This window comes from Coffea eugenioides, chromosome 1, assembly GCF_003713205.1.
Source record: "Coffea eugenioides isolate CCC68of chromosome 1, Ceug_1.0, whole genome shotgun sequence".
NCBI lineage: Eukaryota > Viridiplantae > Streptophyta > Magnoliopsida > Gentianales > Rubiaceae > Coffea > Coffea eugenioides.
The window spans coordinates 50,972,392-50,992,413 of NC_040035.1; the positions used below are offsets into that span (position 1 = coordinate 50,972,392).

General features: G+C 37.0%; 3 protein-coding genes across 3 annotated transcripts; 2 read left to right on the forward strand and 1 right to left on the reverse strand.

Moving 5' to 3' along the window:
- Positions 1-6,400: 6,400 nt before the first annotated feature.
- On the forward strand, positions 6,401-11,229 carry LOC113765217. Its single transcript, XM_027309314.1, has 6 exons — positions 6,401-6,475; positions 6,660-6,754; positions 7,621-7,961; positions 9,384-9,479; positions 10,545-10,604; positions 10,684-11,229. The coding sequence occupies exons 2-6, from the start codon at positions 6,667-6,669 to the stop codon at positions 10,891-10,893; spliced, it is 795 nt and encodes a 264-aa protein (XP_027165115.1). The 5' UTR covers positions 6,401-6,475; positions 6,660-6,666; the 3' UTR covers positions 10,894-11,229.
- A 732-nt stretch (positions 11,230-11,961) lies between these two features.
- On the forward strand, positions 11,962-14,541 carry LOC113782496 (putative serine/threonine-protein kinase-like protein CCR3). Its single transcript, XM_027328390.1, has one exon. It carries the CDS (start codon positions 12,034-12,036, stop codon positions 14,416-14,418), a length of 2,385 nt encoding a protein of 794 aa, XP_027184191.1. The 5' UTR covers positions 11,962-12,033; the 3' UTR covers positions 14,419-14,541.
- Positions 14,542-14,912: 371 nt separating this feature from the next.
- LOC113779317 (phosphoinositide phospholipase C 4-like) lies at positions 14,913-19,627 on the reverse strand. Its single transcript, XM_027324872.1, has 9 exons — positions 19,175-19,627; positions 18,074-18,270; positions 17,607-17,742; positions 17,281-17,526; positions 16,957-17,186; positions 16,729-16,846; positions 16,062-16,214; positions 15,893-15,979; positions 14,913-15,470 (listed from the first exon to the last, which is right to left on the reverse strand). Exons 1-9 carry the CDS (start codon positions 19,493-19,495, stop codon positions 15,171-15,173), a joined length of 1,788 nt encoding a protein of 595 aa, XP_027180673.1. The 5' UTR covers positions 19,496-19,627; the 3' UTR covers positions 14,913-15,170.
- Between the last annotated feature and the right edge of the window lie 395 nt (positions 19,628-20,022).

The window sequence follows — 20,022 nt, forward strand, 5'->3', positions numbered from 1 at the left end:
AAAGCTCAGCAATGTGACAGCTTCCTTTGGATCTACGCGCAATCAATCTCTGGAGCTAGCAGGAGGCTCTATAGCGCCTGTCTTAAGCTATTAACCCCTGCTGGTCAATTATTGGTTGTACAAATTGATAAAGTATAAATACTACTGTCGGTAATATTTATTAAGCAAGTAAAATTTAGAGCTAAAACGCGTACAAGAGCTTCAGAAAACCCCAATCCTATTTTTTCAGTGGCTATTATTATTATTATTATTTTTTTTTTTATAAATGTGAGATCCAAAAGGACCCGAACTTATCATTTATAATTCCTCTCATCTTACCTTTCCAATCCTTTTCCTCCCCACCTTTTTTTAAATGGAAGGTTCGAAACTCATCAAATCTTTCACTTATATTGTAACACCTAATCCATCCTTCTCCTAACCATTTTTTTTAGCGTTTCCTCCCACTTACATCTTCATCTTTCAAACCACTCAGTCCATCACTCCACGCCAAGTTGAATATTTTGTATTATACAAGTGTAGTTAATTCATAAAACATATTTGGCTTGGCATTTTGTAAAAAATTATATGTGGATATAGGTTGTTGAATTACATCTTGTTAACAAGGCATGTATGTGATGTTTAAAATTCCCCTTATTTATGTATACATACGTAGGATGGGTATTCATTTCGATGGACTTGGTTTCTTCTGAAAGCAGTCAATGGTGGAATAAAGATTTTGAAGAATGTAATGATGGGTTGTGTATCTAAGTAGAAATGGAACGGGCTCATGGATTTCGCTTTCTGCTAAAAAGATGCTCTTGCTTTAATTGTCATAAACAGTGTGGAATTCCTATCCAAGTGTGTTTAGGCATCTTCTGTCCTTGCCCACTAGAAGGTCAAATCAGAAGGATGTTGGAGGGCAATTGGGCATTCTTCCCTTTTCTTTTTTTTTTCGTTTTTTTAAAGAGCCAAACAGAACCTCCAACAGTTTACGACACCGCCTTCCACCTTGCCATTTGCCACTTGCCACCCCAACTGGCCAGACTCCGCATATGATAAATGCACTAATAGGCATGAATGCAAGCATAGACCTACCACGTCCGTCACGATCTTTGGGAATATTTTCGACAAATTTGCGAAGGAAAACATAATCAAGACGCCCCATTTTTTGTCAAAACACAGGAAAAGGCACAAACAAAAAGAAATGTGTTAATGCTCGAGATCCATTGACTTAAATGGCAGTTTCTTTTTCAATTTGAGCACGTAAATCATTTGCTCCACTGGACCTAGATTCGTTCGTTGGTAAACTTAATTATACAATCGATAACTCCGCTATAAAAGATAATTTATTTAAATTAAATGTGACGTGTGTTACTCTGCATTTTTTTATGAATCTAGATTCCCAGTCAAATTAAAATGTCCTCTAGAATTAACAAGGGTCTTTTTAACGGGTGTGTATTGAGCACTCGTTAAAATGTATTTTAGGTGTCATATTTTTTGAAATGTAAGATTAATTAGAAAAAGTAAATAAATATAAGAATGAATACATAATATTAAATAAAAAAAATATATGAATGTAAGAATATATGATAGTTATTAACATATATATATATATATATATGATATGTTAAATAAATTTTAGACGTAGTGCTTATTAAGCATCCGTCCTCATATAGAGAAACCCAATTAATAAATGTGTTTCTACCATTGGTAGTTGCGAACATTCTAAAATGGAAATATCCTTTGGGTGATAATAATGAGTCGGGAGGGAGGTTCATCATCTAGTCTTCCACTAAAAAAAGACCTTGACAACTGTGTGATACATTTGGTTGGTGTCAGGCGACAGGCCCACCCACCAATAAGCCTACAGAGGTTCATGCCAAATTGCCAATGGCTGGGTTTCTGCTATTATCTGGCCAGGTCGTATCTCTATGCATAATATCGACGTCAACCATTTCACTTCAGTGCACTGGTGATCCAGGTCCAACAAGTAATCTTGTCCACTCGAATCTAATCACATTTGCTGCGTGCATATACTACTACGAGATTAATTCTCCCTAAAGCTAAAAGTAAAAAAAAAATCATCGAGATCAATATATCGCTTCCCAGCTGCAGACGACGATGCGGATTAAACCATTAAAAGTATTCAAGGTTTGTTTATTACACAGAATTGTCGAATTGCTTCTTCTTCTTCTTCTCTTTTTTTTTTTTCCCCTGTTCGTGTTTCCCTGTAAAAAAAAAATAATAATGAAAATAAAGCCCTGAGGAGTACTGGTGTATGTCATGCGTATTCATTTGTATTTTATATCAAATTTGTCACTTTCCAAATTTCTTATCGAGAAAAGGCGAAAGCAAATGAACCAACGGCCAATTGAAAAGGAAAAAGGACACGTATGGTAGCAATGAAGAGATGATGCGTTGGCTGCCTTTCCTCATTTTGTTGTGAGTTTTATTTCCTATAGTTCTTGGAGTTTTCGCTTTAATTTGATAAGCCACAAAACCAACAGCGTGCGCGTATGGTTTCACTCTTTATTCCTGAATCTCGCACTTACACGAGCAAAAGCTGCATAAATTTGGTGAAAAACAATAATATGATAGTACGGTAGGAGTATTTTATACGATAAAAATAAAGTAAAGGATGATCTATCTTTTGTTTTTTTCAGCTATTTTCATATCTGTATCACCCCAATTATCTTGCACTTTTTCAATCACTTTTTGCAGCTCATAAAATTGGGCAAACCGATAGGGCATAGGTGTGGAGTTTTTAAGGGAAAAATATGCAAGAATGGTAACGTCAACGTGTATTGAGGACTTAGAACGCACACCATACATAGTTGGGTGTTGATAAGAATCATAAGATCACTCCAATTAATGGAATTCATGATGTGGCTTTGCTTTGCCAAAAGCAGATTTTAATAGTAAGAAAGAGATTTTGCAATTCTGCATATGGTAAAAGGGGGAGAAAAGACATGACTATCGCTTGTGAAGGGATAATAATGGCTGGTCGGTTTGTGGAGGGACCTATCAAGCAAGTTCATTCACTTCATCACCAAAATACATAGGTGATAGATGATAGATGATAGATCTACTACTCCCCCAAGCGGCCTAGACTGATAAAATTGCCCGCTTTAACGCAAGATTCTTCCCCACTAGCTAGAACCTCTTGTTTTATTCTTGTATGATGTAGAAATTAAAAAGGCTGAAGAGTAAAGACTTTAGCTTGCCACTGGCCATTTGGTCCGGTGGTCATTCCCTTCTTTGGGGATACTGGTCTTTGCTCCCGCGGGGTAACTCGAGCGGTCCGCTCTCCCTCCTTACGGTATAGCGACCTTCCTGACTTGGTCAGGGTTCGAGTTCCGCTGTTAACGTGTTCGGTGTGAAGTATGACCTCCTCTCCCGGATCGTAGGGGATTAGTCAGGCCCCGTAAGAATTGACCCGGACACCCCTGTATCGACAAAAAAAAAAAAAAGTAAAGACTTTAGCTTGATGTTTGATCCAGCACTAAAAAGTCAATTGTTTCCAAACCTAAGCGCAAAAGGCTAATGTAAAAACTAACAGGTGCTGCACCAAATCAGAACTCATCAATGCCTAATAAATACTACTTTCCTGTTATATTTATCACATTTTTGGTCTAATGATATTCTTTGTCACTGTAGTTGATTGAAATGTTTGTCATCAGGATAAGATGGATGCTGGTTAAATGGGGTACAAAGACGGATACCGTTTTCAAGCTTCCATCAAATTAGACAAGTTGTCTTATTACTCAGCGTTGTTTTTGTGGTCGTAGAGCCTTTCCTTCCCGCCGCCCACGCCCAAGCCCAAACAAATCCCTGAAGAAGAAAATCAACTGAAAGTGCCCCCCCGTGATCGATCAAGAATCAAATAAAAATGTGCGTGGAGTTTTCTATTTTTTTTCCCGCAGTTGTTATTAGATTATCATGTTTCCCGGTGGTAATTAATTAGGATATAAGAGCATCTCATTCAAACTAAATTATAATACTTTCGTATAGATGCCGGAATTGTATGAAATGTTTTGCTCATTAGTCCATGATTTAAGCCTCTAAACTTTTTAAAGTGACGCATCGTATTATTATTTTTCAAAAAATTATTATTTTTTGTTTCCCTAACTGATTTTATTGGGCCTATATATCATAGTATGAAAAGTGTTATAGTAAATAGATAAATTTCAATAAACTTATAGTTATAAGAATTGGGAAATGTTTTTTGTTTTTTCACGATGCAAATGACTGGCATTTCCCAACTATACTACGCAACACACTACCCAACCCACTGTTGTGTTGTTAGATTAATATGAATGGGAGTTCATGAAAGGAAATAATATAAATAATTAATCTTTTGTACACTGATAATATATATGCTATGATGTATTTGGATTAATATTATTTATAAAAAAATTATTTGCATGCATCACAAACAAACAGACACGCTCTCTAATCAAAATTTTTTTATATTCTCAATTACCTTTTTATTTCATATACATCATCTTATAAAAAGCGCCACAATAATTATTTTAAATAATATTTCAAATATTCTCCTATACAAACATACTCAGTAAGTTAAATATTGGTTTTAAAGAAAATAAAAAACAAAGAATAATAAATTACTTAAGTATATTGGGTATTGACTCCATCCTCAACACTAATATAAGCGCTGCACTACTCCTAATATTCGGTTAGTTATTGACAGATAGTTGCTTGATGATTTAGTGTTAAGAAATTCATCGGGCTGACTATCCCGTCATTCAGTTATCAGATTTTAGAAATTAATTCCAAACTAGTTTTTTTTTTTTTTCTAAAAAAATTTTACCTAATATTTGATAATGAACTTGAAACATATGTTCCCGACTGTTCAACCTTTCAAGTCCTAACAGGTAAGTGACAACCATAGTTGACAAAAAAGCGATAAATTGAAGACTAACCGATTAGTGGAAATTTTGCGATTAGCCAAACAGCGAGGATGACTCGACACCAAAGCATTGCTGATTGGCTCATGAATCACAAGGTGCCTTGTATGGTTTTGGAGCAAAGGCAAAAGACCATTGGCTATACTTGCCTACTTGGGATATCTATTAGTAATTGCTAGTAATATGTTGGTGTTTTTCAATCAACAGTCAAAGTTAGAGGGGTAGATGAATGGTGTAATCTCAATTTGATTTTAAAATCTAAATTTTGTGTAGGTGTAATGCATTTAATCATGATAATGTATACTGTCAGTGCATACAATATTAACTTTAAAATGAAATCATCAATAATAAAGTTCTTGTTTTATAAAAAAAAACTTTAAAATAAAATAACTTATATTTTTACTCGTGGATGTGATGGAATTATTCAATTTCTACTTTTCTTTTTTAATCTTCTCTTGACATACGACTAAAATGATTGATCCATATATCTCATAGTCATTGGAGTGCACAACACTTTCGAAGATCACATGCAGTTTCCTCTGAATTCCAAAGAATTTGTGTCTAATATCAATCCCTAGAAAACAAACAGCAAATCATCCTAGCTTACGAAACGAGAGGATAAGAGTAAAACTTCATGCTCTATAATATTTCACTTGTATTTTTAATTTTTATAAGCATGAATAATTTAAATAAAAAATTAACAACAATCCCATGTGTTTATTCATATTAATTTTAGAAAATTGATTTATCTAAATGCTTAACTATCATAGTAATTTTTAAAAACCTCTTTACATAATCTCACTATAATATAGCATTATTCATCAAATATTGTAATGCATGTCAAAAAATTTGATAGATATCCTTTTAAAAAATTAAAATTTTTAAAATGAGCATAAACCTAGAATGACATATTTGATTAAGCACCAAAGATCCAACAATTTATTTTCTTTATTAACAAATATTCAGCTTCTAACAGTATTGATAAATCTATCAGTGTAAAAATTCAAGTTTTTTTTTTTTACACTAAGTTAATCCATATGGATAGAAAAATTATACAAATTTATCAAAAGAGATGATATTGTTAGAATAGAGTGGAACATAATAACAAATTACTCAAATTTATTTAAAAAGATAAAACTGTTAGAAGAGAGAAATTGTAAGAAAAACTAATTATAAAGGAGTTGAATACAAATATAAATAAAATCCAAGCATCCAAATAATCAGTTAATTCTCTTCAATTAGAATATGGATGATTAATATAACTTTTATCATATATAGACTCACAGACACACACACACACACATGCACTACTCCTCTCAGCAATCACCATAAACATTTAGACAGGCGCAATGAATTTTAAGAGTTACACATTAAAGGTCAATGCAGGCCCAACATGGTACACAAATCCAGCCTGAATAAAAAAACATCATACCGTCAACGTTGGGCTTCACCAAAATAGCCCACTAATGAGTAATACACCTACTCATGCATTAAAATCACACTCTTGAGTCTTGAGCGTTCCTGGTGCTTCCATCTGCAGTTCTGCTGAACTTAACCATCGAAGACGAAAGGTCCTCCTCGTTATTTTCTCTTTATCTCTCAATTTATTCGAATAGAAAACTATCCGGGTTTCCTTTAGTTTTAATTCTTTGAAATATTTTTCTATTTGACATGGGTTGTTTTGAAAATTAGAGGGGATCAAGAAAATGTAATTCTAGTTTTTTCTTCCTAAATCTTTTGTGTTATCAAATTCAGGTGAGAGATGAGACTGATAACGAGGGTTTTGCAGTCTGCAAACATTCAACTGTCTCAAGTATTCAGAAGTTTCTCTACTTTTAGTCGGTTTCCTGGTATGTATTTCTTTGTATGTTCGTTTGTTAGCATTTCTGAGAATATTTCGTTTTAGTCCAGAAAGGTTTATTGGTTGGTTTAATAGTTTTTGAGTGTTTGGTTGATGCTTTGACCATATTTATCTGTGTTTAACAGAAAAATGCTAACTTGTTGCGGAACATTTTCCTTTTTCACGATGAACTAAAGTTGTTTTATTTGAATGCGCTCTGGTTTATGAGGGAAGTACGTAGTTCTAGATGGTGTGTTGTTCCGCATCCTTCTAGTCTAGGCTTGAACAGGACGAATATTGGTGTAAGTAATGGTAAAAACTAAAAAGCTTTATTCTGATTTTGGTGGTCATTGCGTGGATAAATATTCGCCTTAAATTTGATTTATACAGTTGCATCGTAGAGTATCATGTCTTGTAATGTGTACACTAATTTGAGAGTACAAAGTCTGAGTTTGTTTGCGTGTTTTTATCTAGATGCGCAATTTTGAATAATCTGAGTTTTTTTTTTCTTTTAATTAATGATATGGGTATATTTTAAAGAAAACGTCAATAGCATTGTTGAAAAATGAGAGAATTCTTAGAGAATATCGGGAACTTGAGATGGGATACGTTTAATTAATCATAAGGTTTCTTCAGGGTATTTTATGGAAAGAAGAATTGGTCTTTAGACAATTGGCAACCCTGGAGTTTAGCAGAGATAGTGAAAACCATAAATTGCTGAATAGGCTTTTACATATCTGTAATTATCAGTTCCTGGCTCTGGTTCCATAAACATTAATTTGTTTTTCTTGGTTTCTTTTGACACAGCCTCTGTTTGAGTTTCTCCATTGTTCTATTGTTGTGTTTCTTCATATTTTTTTTTGGGTGTCAATACAGGTACTCGTAATGAGAACAACTTTAACTCTTTTGAATCTCTTGATGATTTTGAGCGTCGGATTTTTAGCGATATTACTGGAGATGAGGGAGATTCTAGATCATTTTTTCAAAAATTAGATAGGATTGAGAAGGCTTATGACAGATCGGGACTGAGCCCTGGAAACAGATCTGGAAATTTTGACCATCTGGATGAAAGTTTTAACACACTGTCAGATGGGATGGATGAGAAGTTGGGGGAAGCTGCTAAATATTTCGACGTTGATTCTGATGAATTGGAGAGCGAAGATTATTCCTTCAGACCAGATGTGGACCATCAGTTGGGAATGACATACGATATTAAAGTACTTTCCCTGATCTAAAGCTTCTCTCATCTTAGTACTGCTGTTCTGGCACCATATGCAATAGATATGCCTTTGAACTAATGCTTCTCTATTCTTACTATTGCCTTCTGGTATCTGTAAGAGCTGTGCCTTGCTACAGGGTTTTGATATTATGCTCTTTTACTATATTGTGCTTTAGTGTTGTCTTGTGGTGTTTCTGCATCTAGAATACAAGGCCCAGTGCTTGACTTGGGAATGACTTACGACACGAAGTACTTACCCTAATCTAATACTTATCTCAGCTTAGTATTGCTGTTCTGGTACCATCTGCAAAAGATATGTATTTGAACTAATGCTTCTCTAATCGTACTAGTGTTTGCTGATATTGTAAGAACTGTAACTTGCTATAGAGTTTTGATATTATGCTCTTTCACAATTTCACGCTTTACTGTTGCGTTGTGGTGTTTCTGAATTGCAAATAGAATTCAAGGCCCAGTTCTTTTTTTTGCCTTTTTTAACTTGTTTGCGTCAAGATCTGCATTTTGTTAGTCTAGCTAGTTGGGCTAGATTTGCATGTTGTGCAATTTATTGATTTGCATGTGACCTGAACTTTCAATTTCCATTTTAATGTTGTTTTAGTTGTGTCCACCCAATAAAAGCATCATTTTCTGTTAAAATGGATCTTTAGGTACCTCACAGACTTCGACTTGCATGTTGGAGCCTAATTTAGTTGCTAAGATTTACAAGTGGAATAGCTGACTTCCTAAACAGAAAGGTAATATTGAAAGTTTAAGCGCTTGTAGATGGCATTGCATTTTCATCCATAACAATCTAAATGGACTACTCTTCTAAAACAACTAGTAGGGCATAAATCTGTTTCTGTCATTAAATGAGTGTAGAATAAAATTTTTTTTAAACATGTAGGACCTGCAAGTTGATGATTCAAGATGAGATTTTTTAGCATTTAGCAATGTGCATTTGATAATTGTTTTGATTTTAAGCAGGTGTACTTGGAAACTAATCAGAAAACTCAAAATGAAATTGCAAGAAGATTAACTGCCTATTTTCTGATGTTGCTGTTTTCTTAGCTTGGTATATTATGTTCTTGTGTTTAGTATCTTAATAAACCACGTAAATCTGTCTAATTCTCTTTGGGACTATATTCCAGTTGCTAATATATTTGAACCCACTGTTTCAGCGAATCTAATGAAACACTTAAGAGTAGAGATTGAATTCTATTTCTTATGCCAACTTTGTAGTTTGCAGCCTAATTTTATCTCCTGTCATAGTATTTCCTTGAGCTAACTCTACATCTGCAGACAATCTGTACAATCTTGTATAATTCTTAGATGGTGTCTGTTGATGCTATTGTCATTCTTATTATTTCGAGCTCTTTCTTTCTTCAAGTGAGACGCTTATATTATTCATACATGACCTCTGCAGGATCTTGATCTCAGAAAACCAGGTGTGCAAAAGCCTTTCAAGTGGGATGAGTTTGAAACTACAACAGCAGAAGTTCTGCAAAAAGCAGATTTCAGGGTGCGTATTCTTTGATCTGCATCAATATGTTTGTTGAAATGCATGCTCATATAAACTCAGGCTCATATTTTGAGCACCTAAGATATACCCAATACCAGTTTATTAATTCTTTTACTTTTACAGTTTTGCACAATTAAGTCATGGCTGTTTTGCATTCAAGATCATCAATGATAATTCGTTTGGTGGAATGCTGATAGCTTTTCTTTTGTTGTCTTGCCTCCAAAGAGAGTTCGTCATATTTTTAAGAGAGTTCCTAGCTTTGGAAGTGTTATCTTCCTGCAGTTTTTTTTCTCTATGTTTAGCTACCTATATAATTGAAGATTGGATGCTTTGGTCTCATTGTGTTGGACCTACTATAAAACCTGTATACATAATCAAATCGCAAAAGGGATGTGTAATTAAATTAAATCAATGGCATTGATGACTATGATTGTTTGGCCAATTTTATGCAAGTGTTCAAGCGAGGCATCAATTCTTCTCCACACCTTACTACAAATTCCTTCCATTTATAGCTAATAGGAGTTTTGGCACACTAAATGCATGGGCAAGGGTTTTACAATGTTTTTCGATGAAATGGAAAGTAATCTTGGACAGTTTGCAAATTTGTAAGAACTATGGGCATTACAGTATTTCTTTTGATTGTATGAAAATGATTTTCTCTTGCTTATTTTGACTACTTCTAGGCAGTGGAAAATGTTAGTACATCATTTTAACAAATTCTAGTCCATTCTGTAAGTAAAAATACGAGTCAAAAAGCAGTGATTTAATGAGTGTGCTGTCCATGATACACTAGCAAACATGTCACTTCATGAAAAAGTGGATTATATGCACCAAGAAGCATTGAGCTTTTATCGCATAAAGAGGCAAGTATGGGTATTAGCATACAGATCGTGTAGGAAACTTCTTTTCTGGACTCTTTCTGTGCATACTGGTCATCAGTCTAAGCTAATTGCAAAGGCTTTAAGATGCGATGCCTGCTTAAACGAGTATTTCTGCTTTAACGCTTTAATGCTTTAATCTGCAGCAGTTTGCTGTGTACTGATTATGTTTTAATTCTCACCCCAGAATGTGAGATTTCTTGCCAACTTTATCACTGAGGGTGGACTCATCATCAAGAGGAGCCAGGTAAACTTAACAGTGTTTAAATGCAGTTGAAGCTAAAATAGAGGGACTGGATTTGACAGCATTTTTCTTCTTGTTTTAGACTCGAATTAGTGCCAAGGCCCAGAGAAAGGTTGCTAGAGCAATCAAGACTGCTCGAGCTTTTGGTTTAATGCCTTTCACCACGATGGGGACCAAACAATTTGTATTTGGAAAAACGATGGAGAACCGTGATGAAGACTATGAATTCCAGACTTACAATCCTCACAGTTTTGTTGACATGAAAGGCTCTGAAGATCCTGTAGAAGCCTGAGTTGTTTGTTGTATTTTTGCCTTGTTTGAATTAATGCTGCTGGTAGTGTCCACAATTGGTGCTTTTAGACATGAGGGTGCCCATATTGAGCACCACCCCCCCTCCCAAAAAAAAAATAAAATTGGTTCTACTCTGTTAGAAGTCTGATAATTTTTTATCCTTAACAAGTATACGTGCTTGTAGTCCTAATTTAAGTATGGTTTTCCATTTTGTTCATCCTTGAGCGAGCAAGCAAGCTTGTATTTGGAATTTGCTCTTCTTTTAAGGGACCGGGCATCGTTGATGAATGTGATATTGCACAAGGAAATGATTACTGTTTGGAATTTTATAACAAAATATTTCAGCTTCTTTCGTCTTTGGTCACTCTTCTCCCATTTCAATGTTCTCATGGGATTTGAAGAATAACTCCGGTGATGATGGACTATGCTCATTCACGTACAGCGATTTTCTCTTTCAGTCCCTCCAACCTGGATGCTTTAAGTCCAAGAGAGGTTCTGGTCTGTTAGTTGACCCAATTGGATCCAGACTCTAAAAAGTACGAAATTCTGATTTGTGAGAGGTACAAGCATCAGTTACTAACTTGTTTACCGTTTATGTTGAGCTATATGGCCTCACCACCAACAGGGGATCCGGGTACCAGAAAAGTCAGGGTTGCAAGTTGCAGCCACCCACCTAGGGGAAACTGAAGCAACAAAGAAGATCCAAAACTTATGTCCTTAAAACTATGATTAGCATAGGCCCTGAATTAGGGTGAGGCAGTGATCAAGTGGGATTTGCTGGCTGGGATACAAAAGACATTCTTCAGCTTTGGCAAGCCACCTTCCACATCCCTTGTGTGTATGCTATCTTCACTTGTCCCATTTAGGGTAACTCCAATCGAAAATTTCAACAACTGAAAGAATGAAACTTAATTAGGTGCAGAATTCTCGTCTGCAGATAAAATCATCCCCACTTTCAGGGGACCACCATCCCTCCAACCTGACCTGTGTCTTTCATCTTATGCCCTTTCAATACTTCCACATAGTATTACCCATCTAGCTTTCACTTCTATCATCCCAACCAATCTTTCTATCTCTTCTCTTTCACAATGAAGAACGACAGGAGAGACAATTATCTCGAAGTGCACATTCATCTGCTGACATGAATTCCCCAGCTTTTCCCTCCACCACCATCACCCTCCTCATCATAATCATTCTTACCACCTGTTGTCAACATGGAGTTACCAGCCTTGGTTCAGGCTCCACCATTGCAGTCAGCTACACGTCTGGCTCCACAAACACAGTCTGCGGCATCATTGCCAGTAAGCTTACACAGAGAATCCAATGCTACAAGAATTGCCAAACCATTTCAATCCAACCAGAAATTTCCTACGAATCCATATCTGGAGGTCTGGGCTATTTCTGTGGCCTACAGTCCGGCGGGTTGAGCATCATATGCTGGGACACAATGAGCTTTCGAGCCAAAAGAATTTACTATAGCAAGGATAACCGTTTAAAGGGCTTATCTGTCGGAAACTATCAGGTCTGTGCACTTCAGTTCACCACAGGTGCGGCCTTATGCTGGCGGTTTCCATCATCCGAGGAGGGAACGAAATTCCGGGCAATAACTTCAGGTGAAGGATTCTCTTGTGGAATATTAAAGAACGCTGGTAGAGTCCACTGTTGGGGTCGTAGTGAAATTGGAGCAGAGATTGAAATACAGTTTAAAAGCTTGCCAATGCTCAACTTAATTGCAGGTGAGTCTCATGCATGTGGAGTGACTAAAGCTGGAACTTTGATTTGCAAAGGTAGTAACATTGGTGGACAACTCAATGTTCCTTCTCATTATGCTTTCGAATTTTCGAGTCTGGCTTTGGGAGCGAATCATAGCTGTGGAATTCGTAAGAAGAATGGTTTGGTTGTTTGTTGGGGAGGAGGTTCAAGAAAATTGGAGTTTTCCAGTAATGTAGTAGATGAAGTGTCTTTCGATAACATAGTTGCCGCATTGGATTTTACATGTGGATTGACAACCAAGGATTTATCCATTATCTGTTGGGGGCCAGGATGGTCTAGAAACCTTACTGCAGGAGATGTGGTTTTACTGGAACCAGTACTTCCTGGACCTTGTATGCAAATGTCATGTAGTGTTTGTGGGGTGTACCCAAATTCAGGCAGTCTTTGCGCTGGTTCGGGGAGCATATGCAAAGTGTGTGAAGTTGAGCTCCCAATTCCAGTGAATCTACCTCCACTAATGCCATCAACCCCCGGATCACAAGTTCCAGAGCTAGCATCTTCCCCTTCAAGGACTAAGAACAGTCTCTTCTTGGCATTTGGGGTTGTGGGCTGTATCGGGGCTTTTGCCGGCATTTGTACTATTGCCTACTGTTTCTGTGCTGGATTATGTGGGAATGAACATAAGAATGTCTATAAACCCGTGGTTCTGCAACCCACTAGTGCTAGATCAAATCTGGAAGACTATTTAGCTGCTTCCAATGCTTCCATTCTTCCTCCATCAGGATCATCATCCATCAAGCGCAACAATTCTTGGGTTTTAAGGAGTCAGAGGAATGGTACTTCATCAAGGCAGACTGAGAGAACGGAGAACTTTACCCTGTCAGAGCTTGCAGCTATTACCAGTAATTTTGCACAAGAAAACAAGATTGGTGGTGGTAGCTTTGGCAGAGTTTACAAAGGCAAGCTTGCTGATGGTCGTGAAGTGGCTATTAAGAGAGCAGAGTGCAGTTCCAAAACAAAGAAGTTTCAGGAGAAAGAGAGCTCATTTCTCTCCGAAATAGCTTTGTTATCATGCCTCAACCACAAGCATTTAGTTGGACTTGTGGGTTTTTGCCAAGAAAATGATGAGAGACTTTTAGTTTATGAGTACATGAGAAATGGATCACTGCATGATCACCTGCATGGCCAAAGAAACAGGGATAGCAGCATGCTAAATTCTTGGAGAATGAGGATCAGAATTGCACTAGATGCTGCAAGGGGAATTGAGTATCTGCACACCTATTCCATTCCACCGATAATTCACAGGGACATCAAGTCCTCAAACATACATCTTGATGGAAATTGGACAGCAAGAGTGTCTGATTTCGGGTTATCGTTAATGTGGCCAGAGTCTGAAGACGAGCCCATGTATATGAAAGCGGTTGGTACCGTTGGCTACATTGATCCCGAGTGCTACGTGCTCAATATTCTTACCGTAAAGAGTGATGTATATGGATTTGGGGTGGTGTTATTAGAACTTTTGACAGGGAAAAAAGCAGTATTCACGAATGAAGGCGCTGGCCCTATGGGAGTTGTTGAATATGCAAGGCCATGGATAGTAGCAGGAGAACTGGAAAAGATCCTGGACAAGCGAGTGGGACTGCCAGAAATGAACGAGATTGAGGCGGTTGAGGTTGTGGCTTGCACAGCTTTGCATTGCATAAGCTTACAGGGTAAAGATAGACCAACAGTGAGTGATGTTGTGGCTAAATTGGAGAGGGCACTTGCTCTTTGCGATGACAGTTCAGCTATTGTGATTGCATCTCCAGCTTGAAATTGCAGTGATCCCGAAGAAATGTTCTACAAATCCTCATGAAGTGAATTTTCTGTTCTTCGTATAAAGTAATATTTTCTTAAACCATCGTTAAGTCCAGATCCCGCTTCTTTGCAATTTGATGAGGCAATTCTTTTCCCTCACTATGTTATGTTGGCTTTCGTGGATTATCTTACGCGTTTAGTAAAGCAAAGATGCAAGAGAGTTTATCATCATTATCTCTGACCCAAAAGCGGAAAAAAAAAAGAAGTGACTAATCGACATTTTTGGGCTTTCGGGTATTTGGCCAGACATGGATACTGGCTCAGCGTGAGATGAAGCATACGATGTCTACGGGGCCTGGTCAAAATTTGACCAAAGATTCCAGCAGATAGCATCTTAATGATTCTACAAGAAATCGGCTGCTAGAAGAAGCTGTGTTTACTTGACCTCGTACAATAGTACAAGCCTTTAGACACAGATTGAAATAAAAATAATCACTTTGCAGAAACATCTGACAAAAATGGTACTCAAAGATTATAATCAATGCATTATTAAGTTATCGTTATCAATACAGAACAGAACCATTTTTCTACGAGCCTATGTACAAGCCGCCATAAACACAGATACAGCACTTAACACTTGATACCTAAAATAACTACATACAAACACAGAAACAAAAGAACTCTAATCCAGAAACAGCTCACAAAAATGAAAACAAAAAAGGCTATATCACGCGATAACGTCAGACACCAAGGGGGAAAAAAGAAAATTCAACATTCTACAAACTCAAAGCGCATCAAAAGCCTCACAGAGTTGTACTTCTCTCCTTTGTGATCACATAGAGGAATTGCATGTATCCCAGGCTTTAATTCAGAGACAGGTAGACATGTTTGGCCGGCAAAATCATCCTTCTCAGACATGTCATACTCGTGCACTTCAATTCGCAACAGAGCTAGCTCGGGAACAGTCAATGGGAAGGTAAATTCTTCTTCCCAAATTGGTGTCCAGTTATCCTCCTTTTTCTTGGTTTTCTTCATGACAACATCAGCTGGCACTCCAGCTATGCCAACCTGATTTTATTAAACAACCAAAAAAGGACATAAATATACTCTGACATATTGCTTTTTCTGCAGAGGAAAAATTTACAACTTGTTCCATGTGCTTTTTCTGCAGAGGAAAATTTTACATGGGCAGTTTTTTTCCAAGTGGTTGATGATCAACTTGTTAGTCTCCCAGAAATATACCTAAAAAAATCGAGCATATGGAAAGGCCACATGGAAAAAGAAGACTCTTCACTGATAACTCTTCTTAGCACCAGCATTTTATGAGAATGTCAACTTTCTGTAAGTATTCTTCAATAATTGTCATAACTAGCAAATTTTGCCATTCTCTGGAGAGAGTAAAGACTTGTCCAAATGATACAAGACTTTGGACTTATATGAATTGTGTGTCTTAAAAGTAAGTGCATATAAAAAGGAGACAAACAACTTACCCTAGTATAGAAATCAGGTGGAGAATACATATCAAAGTGAGTTTGCTTAAAATCCAGATGCCATCCATCTCCCATGTAGACCTTAACCTGTGAAAACAAACATTAGTTAGTAACAGACAATCTTTTTCTAACAATTGAACAACTTCTTCAGCTTTTGCATCTTCCCCACCTTCAAAGTTGTCTTCACAGGCTGCTTTTCTTTAGGATAAAACACCTGACCATTTGGACCAATTTTCATCAAGAAATCGGGCTTTTTAACGTAGCCACACCCTCCATTCGCTTTGAACATCCCTTGCATCAACCAAAGTGATCGACCATAGCCCTGGATCAGCATATATTAGTCATTCCAATTTCAATGCATATATTAGTCATTCTAACTTCAATGCATCTCTGCATGCTTAATCATGCCTATCAAAATGTGTGCCTGTTCCTGTCGTACATGTTCTAGAATATCTGTGTGTGTAGGAATTAAACAAGCAACCTCAAGTCATTGCTTTTAAGGGCAAGTCAATGCAAAACTAAAATCATTATCCAGAATGAGAAGGCAACTTCAACCTGTAATAGATATGAACTAAAGATTGCTTTTCTATATATTACTTTCATGATTTGCAACGTTTACGTAATTCCTGTGTAAATAAAATTGTGCCAGCATCACTTTTTGCCTGAAAACTTTAAATAATTCAAGTCACTATAATTATCCTTTTGTCATACACAAGATTCAAGAATAGCTCGGGTTGATTTCAAAAGATGAGTAACATGCAGTGAGGGCAAACAAACAAATAACTTAAGCTACAATGAATATGAATATGACTATGAATATAAGGTGTTTCAAAGACCTGCATGTTAAATGCAACCATCTGAGCTCCGTGCATCCAGCTAAGAAGTGGTTTGTAATTGGAGGAGGTAACTCGCATACCTTTAGGGTAAACCCTAAGAATATTTTTCTGGGTGAACCTATTAAAGTATAAAGCAACTATCAGAATGCAAATATGTAACAGATGGTCATGTCAACAAATTACAAACATTAAGCCCAGCACTTATGCACTAAGGATGTCGACCTATACCTCACAACATCCATTCCATGAGATTCGGCAGCCTTTTCAAGAGCCTGTTCACTCAAACTCAACCGTCTCACTTTATCTGGTTCTACCCTCAGTGCCTCCACTAATCCACCTTTGGGTTTGCCAGCATGAATAGCAATTAGACTCTTGTAAACTGGTGCTTGGTGTGGTTTGTCATCAGAGTCGTCATCATCTTCATCGTCCTGGTTACGATCACTCCCACCATTGTCAATCTGCAATGGGATATGAGAAATCTCAAAACACTTGAGCTGCTAGCCTTTAGATGAAACCAAATTCAAGACCAAAGACTTCCATGTTCCAACCAACCTTGTCATCATCTTCTTCGTCAGCTGCAGCTTCAGTGCTTGAAGGCTCTTTTCCCCATCCATCGTCATCAGAATCCCTTTCTTTTTGTGAATTTTGTTTGTCAGCAAGCCTTTTAGCTTCAAGGTACTCTTTTGGAGGTTTAGTTGAAATAATAACACGATATTTCAAATCTTCTGGTGAAGGAAATTCTTTTAAGGATTCTGATTCAGGACAGAAGAGTATTTCTCCAAATGTTTCAGTAAGCATCTATATGAAAAATGAAAAGATTAAAATGACTTCTCACATCAAAAAACGCATGATATGAATTGACCAAACAGGATATTCACCTGAGCAACTTTGGCTTGAAGGTTAGCTGGAAGGTGATCTTCAAGTGTTATTACAACAGGGTATGGAGAAGCTGAGAATGCATGCTCTTTTATTGACTTTAAACATCTTATGAGTTCCACAGGCGTCGTAACCGTCCTACATTTAATTTGAAAAAAAAAATATTCAAAGAAGTGATGAAACACAATGAAACAAATGAGAAAGAGAATGACAAATAATTAAAGCCAAAGAATGATTATTCCCTGCCTAATTAGGAAACAAGTTCCCAAAAACTGAAGTTTACTCTCACCAAGTTAAAGAGCTATGAATAGTTTAGTAAAGGGAGTGAACTCAAACGATTACCACGCACACATTCAGTCTCCAGGCAGGCTCATATCGTGTATTCTATGTTACATGAGGTAGGGCCGACAAAGTGCTGTATGATAAATAATAGAGCTTCAAGTCAACAACATCTCATAGGAGCTCGTACCTTCCATGGAGAACGTGCACATCATCCTTTGAAGAATTCGGCCATATATCAAGTTCTATTACCCGCACGCCTTTTTCCAATGCCTTAATAATTGGGACGTCGCTGCAATCGCTGGTCAGTTGGTTTCCAGTCAAGTAAGAATTATGCCCAGTGAATATAAAATAATGGGACAGAGGAGCAGTCATATCATGGTGAACCTGCAATGAAAAAATGAAAATCTTTCAACAATAGCAGCAGAAATCCTGAATTCAAATAAGAATATAGTCAACACCATATCATAATACTAAAAATAAGGCAATGCCCTTCTATAATTTCAGATGTATCAAGACAATTTATTGGATAAAATTCCATAGGAACCAATATGGATGATCCACAAAGTAAAATCGTTGAAACCTGACAAAAGAAATTGACAAGTGATTATGCAGTGGTTGTAAGGGCTAGCTGTAGTCGTAAAGCTACTCTTCCCAATGAAACACGTCAGGTTTTGAATCTCAGTTTCAAAGAACCAATGCAGCACCCAATGCTCCCTTCCGCTATAATTTTTAATTGATGTTCTTCGAAAAATAAAATAAAATAAAATAAAACTGAACCCCTAACTATGGCATAGGAGGTGTTACAGACTCAAAAGAGGAGGGCCAGCGACACACAGGTAAGAACAGTCTACTTTTTGCTTGTGGCATTCCACTTACTTTTTTTACCTATAAATAAGGAGATGGAACAGTCGCTAGCAGAACATAGATTGCCAATATCCTTTCCCCAGTCGGAAACCTGCACTAAATCCGACGAAAAAAAGTTTGCTCCCAAGGTTGGAACTTTAACTACTTTACTGATAATTCCATATCAGGAACTTGAATACAACAGAAGATCGTATCGGGAATAGATACACCAAAACCTCATCAAATTGATGGAATTGCCTATTCCAATTTTTCTGAAAAATTCTAGGCCAAGATCCTAACTTTATACTGCAAAATTTCCAAAACAGGCCTAAATTCTTGCGTTAAGGTCAAAACTAAACGCGAACCCGGATTCCTAAAGTAGGAAAAGGTAAAAGGACGATATGATGAGATATAGTAGTATCAGAGAATCATGAAGAGATCAGACCTTGTAGCGAATTGGCGGGTTAAGGTCAACGCTGAAGAGGAAGTGAAAGAAATCATCAGAAGTGAGAGCGTGGCGAGTGAACTTAGTAATGTGGTGCCTCTTCTGGAGGATCTGCTGCAAGGCTGCCTCCGCATGGGCCAAAGTGGCCTCAGTCTCGCCCTGGACCTCCACCAAGAAGCGCCGGAGTTGCTCGGCGTTCATGTGGGTCCCTCCTTCTGCATACTCCTTGAAAGCTTCTTTAACGTCGGACGGTGGCTGCACTTCTGCCACCTTGAACTTGCGCGTAAAGCACACGCAAACTCTGTAACTAGAGCTCCCCATTGCACAGACAACAAGAGACTCCCTCGATGATCTGCGGAATTATTGTGGAAGGAAGGAAGGAAGGCAGGGATGAATGGACAAATAATATGGGATTCCGGGAGTGAATTGAAAAAGAAGACTAGGACAGTCTGATGATGGGTGATAGAGAGTGGACTTTACGTTCAACGCTCTTTTTGAGTTTTATTTATAATACAACAATTTATACGAGATGAAAAGGTGGTTCGAAAAATAGAAAAGCAATGAAAATTTATGAAATAAATTATTTTACTTGAAATCATCTCAATTCAAACAAACTCAGCTGCACAAATACTTTATATTCCGCAACAAAATAAATATTCACAGGTCTAAGGATATCTTTACAATAATAAATTCTGTGTAGGTTAAAATCTTGTTCGTTTATACCTAAAGCAATGCTCGTATTGTAATGATAAAAATGCATTCTTTTAGAACTTTATAAAGACAAATAACAGAATATTGGACATTATTTATACATATTATTCCTTTTGTTTGGATTGTAGTTTTCAGCA

What these genes read in the sequence shown, in the direction of transcription:
- LOC113779317 (XM_027324872.1), bottom strand. Translation starts at nt 19,495, where the DNA reads ATGGGGAGCTCTAGTTACAGAGTTTGCGTGTGCTTTACGCGCAAGTTC. An exon ending in GTGCACGTTCTCCATGGAAG is followed by an intron (nt 17,743 to 18,073) that starts GTACGAGCTCCT and finishes AATTAAATGTAG; the next exon opens with GACGGTTACGACGCCTGTGG. An exon ending in TTCAAGCCAAAGTTGCTCAG is followed by an intron (nt 17,527 to 17,606) that starts GTGAATATCCTG and finishes TTTTTCATATAG; the next exon opens with ATGCTTACTGAAACATTTGG.
- LOC113765217 (XM_027309314.1), top strand. Translation starts at nt 6,667, where the DNA reads ATGAGACTGATAACGAGGGTTTTGCAGTCTGCAAACATTCAACTGTCT. An exon ending in TACTTTTAGTCGGTTTCCTG is followed by an intron (nt 6,755 to 7,620) that starts GTATGTATTTCT and finishes GTGTCAATACAG; the next exon opens with GTACTCGTAATGAGAACAAC. An exon ending in TCATCATCAAGAGGAGCCAG is followed by an intron (nt 10,605 to 10,683) that starts GTAAACTTAACA and finishes TTCTTGTTTTAG; the next exon opens with ACTCGAATTAGTGCCAAGGC.
- LOC113782496 (XM_027328390.1), top strand. Translation starts at nt 12,034, where the DNA reads ATGAATTCCCCAGCTTTTCCCTCCACCACCATCACCCTCCTCATCATA.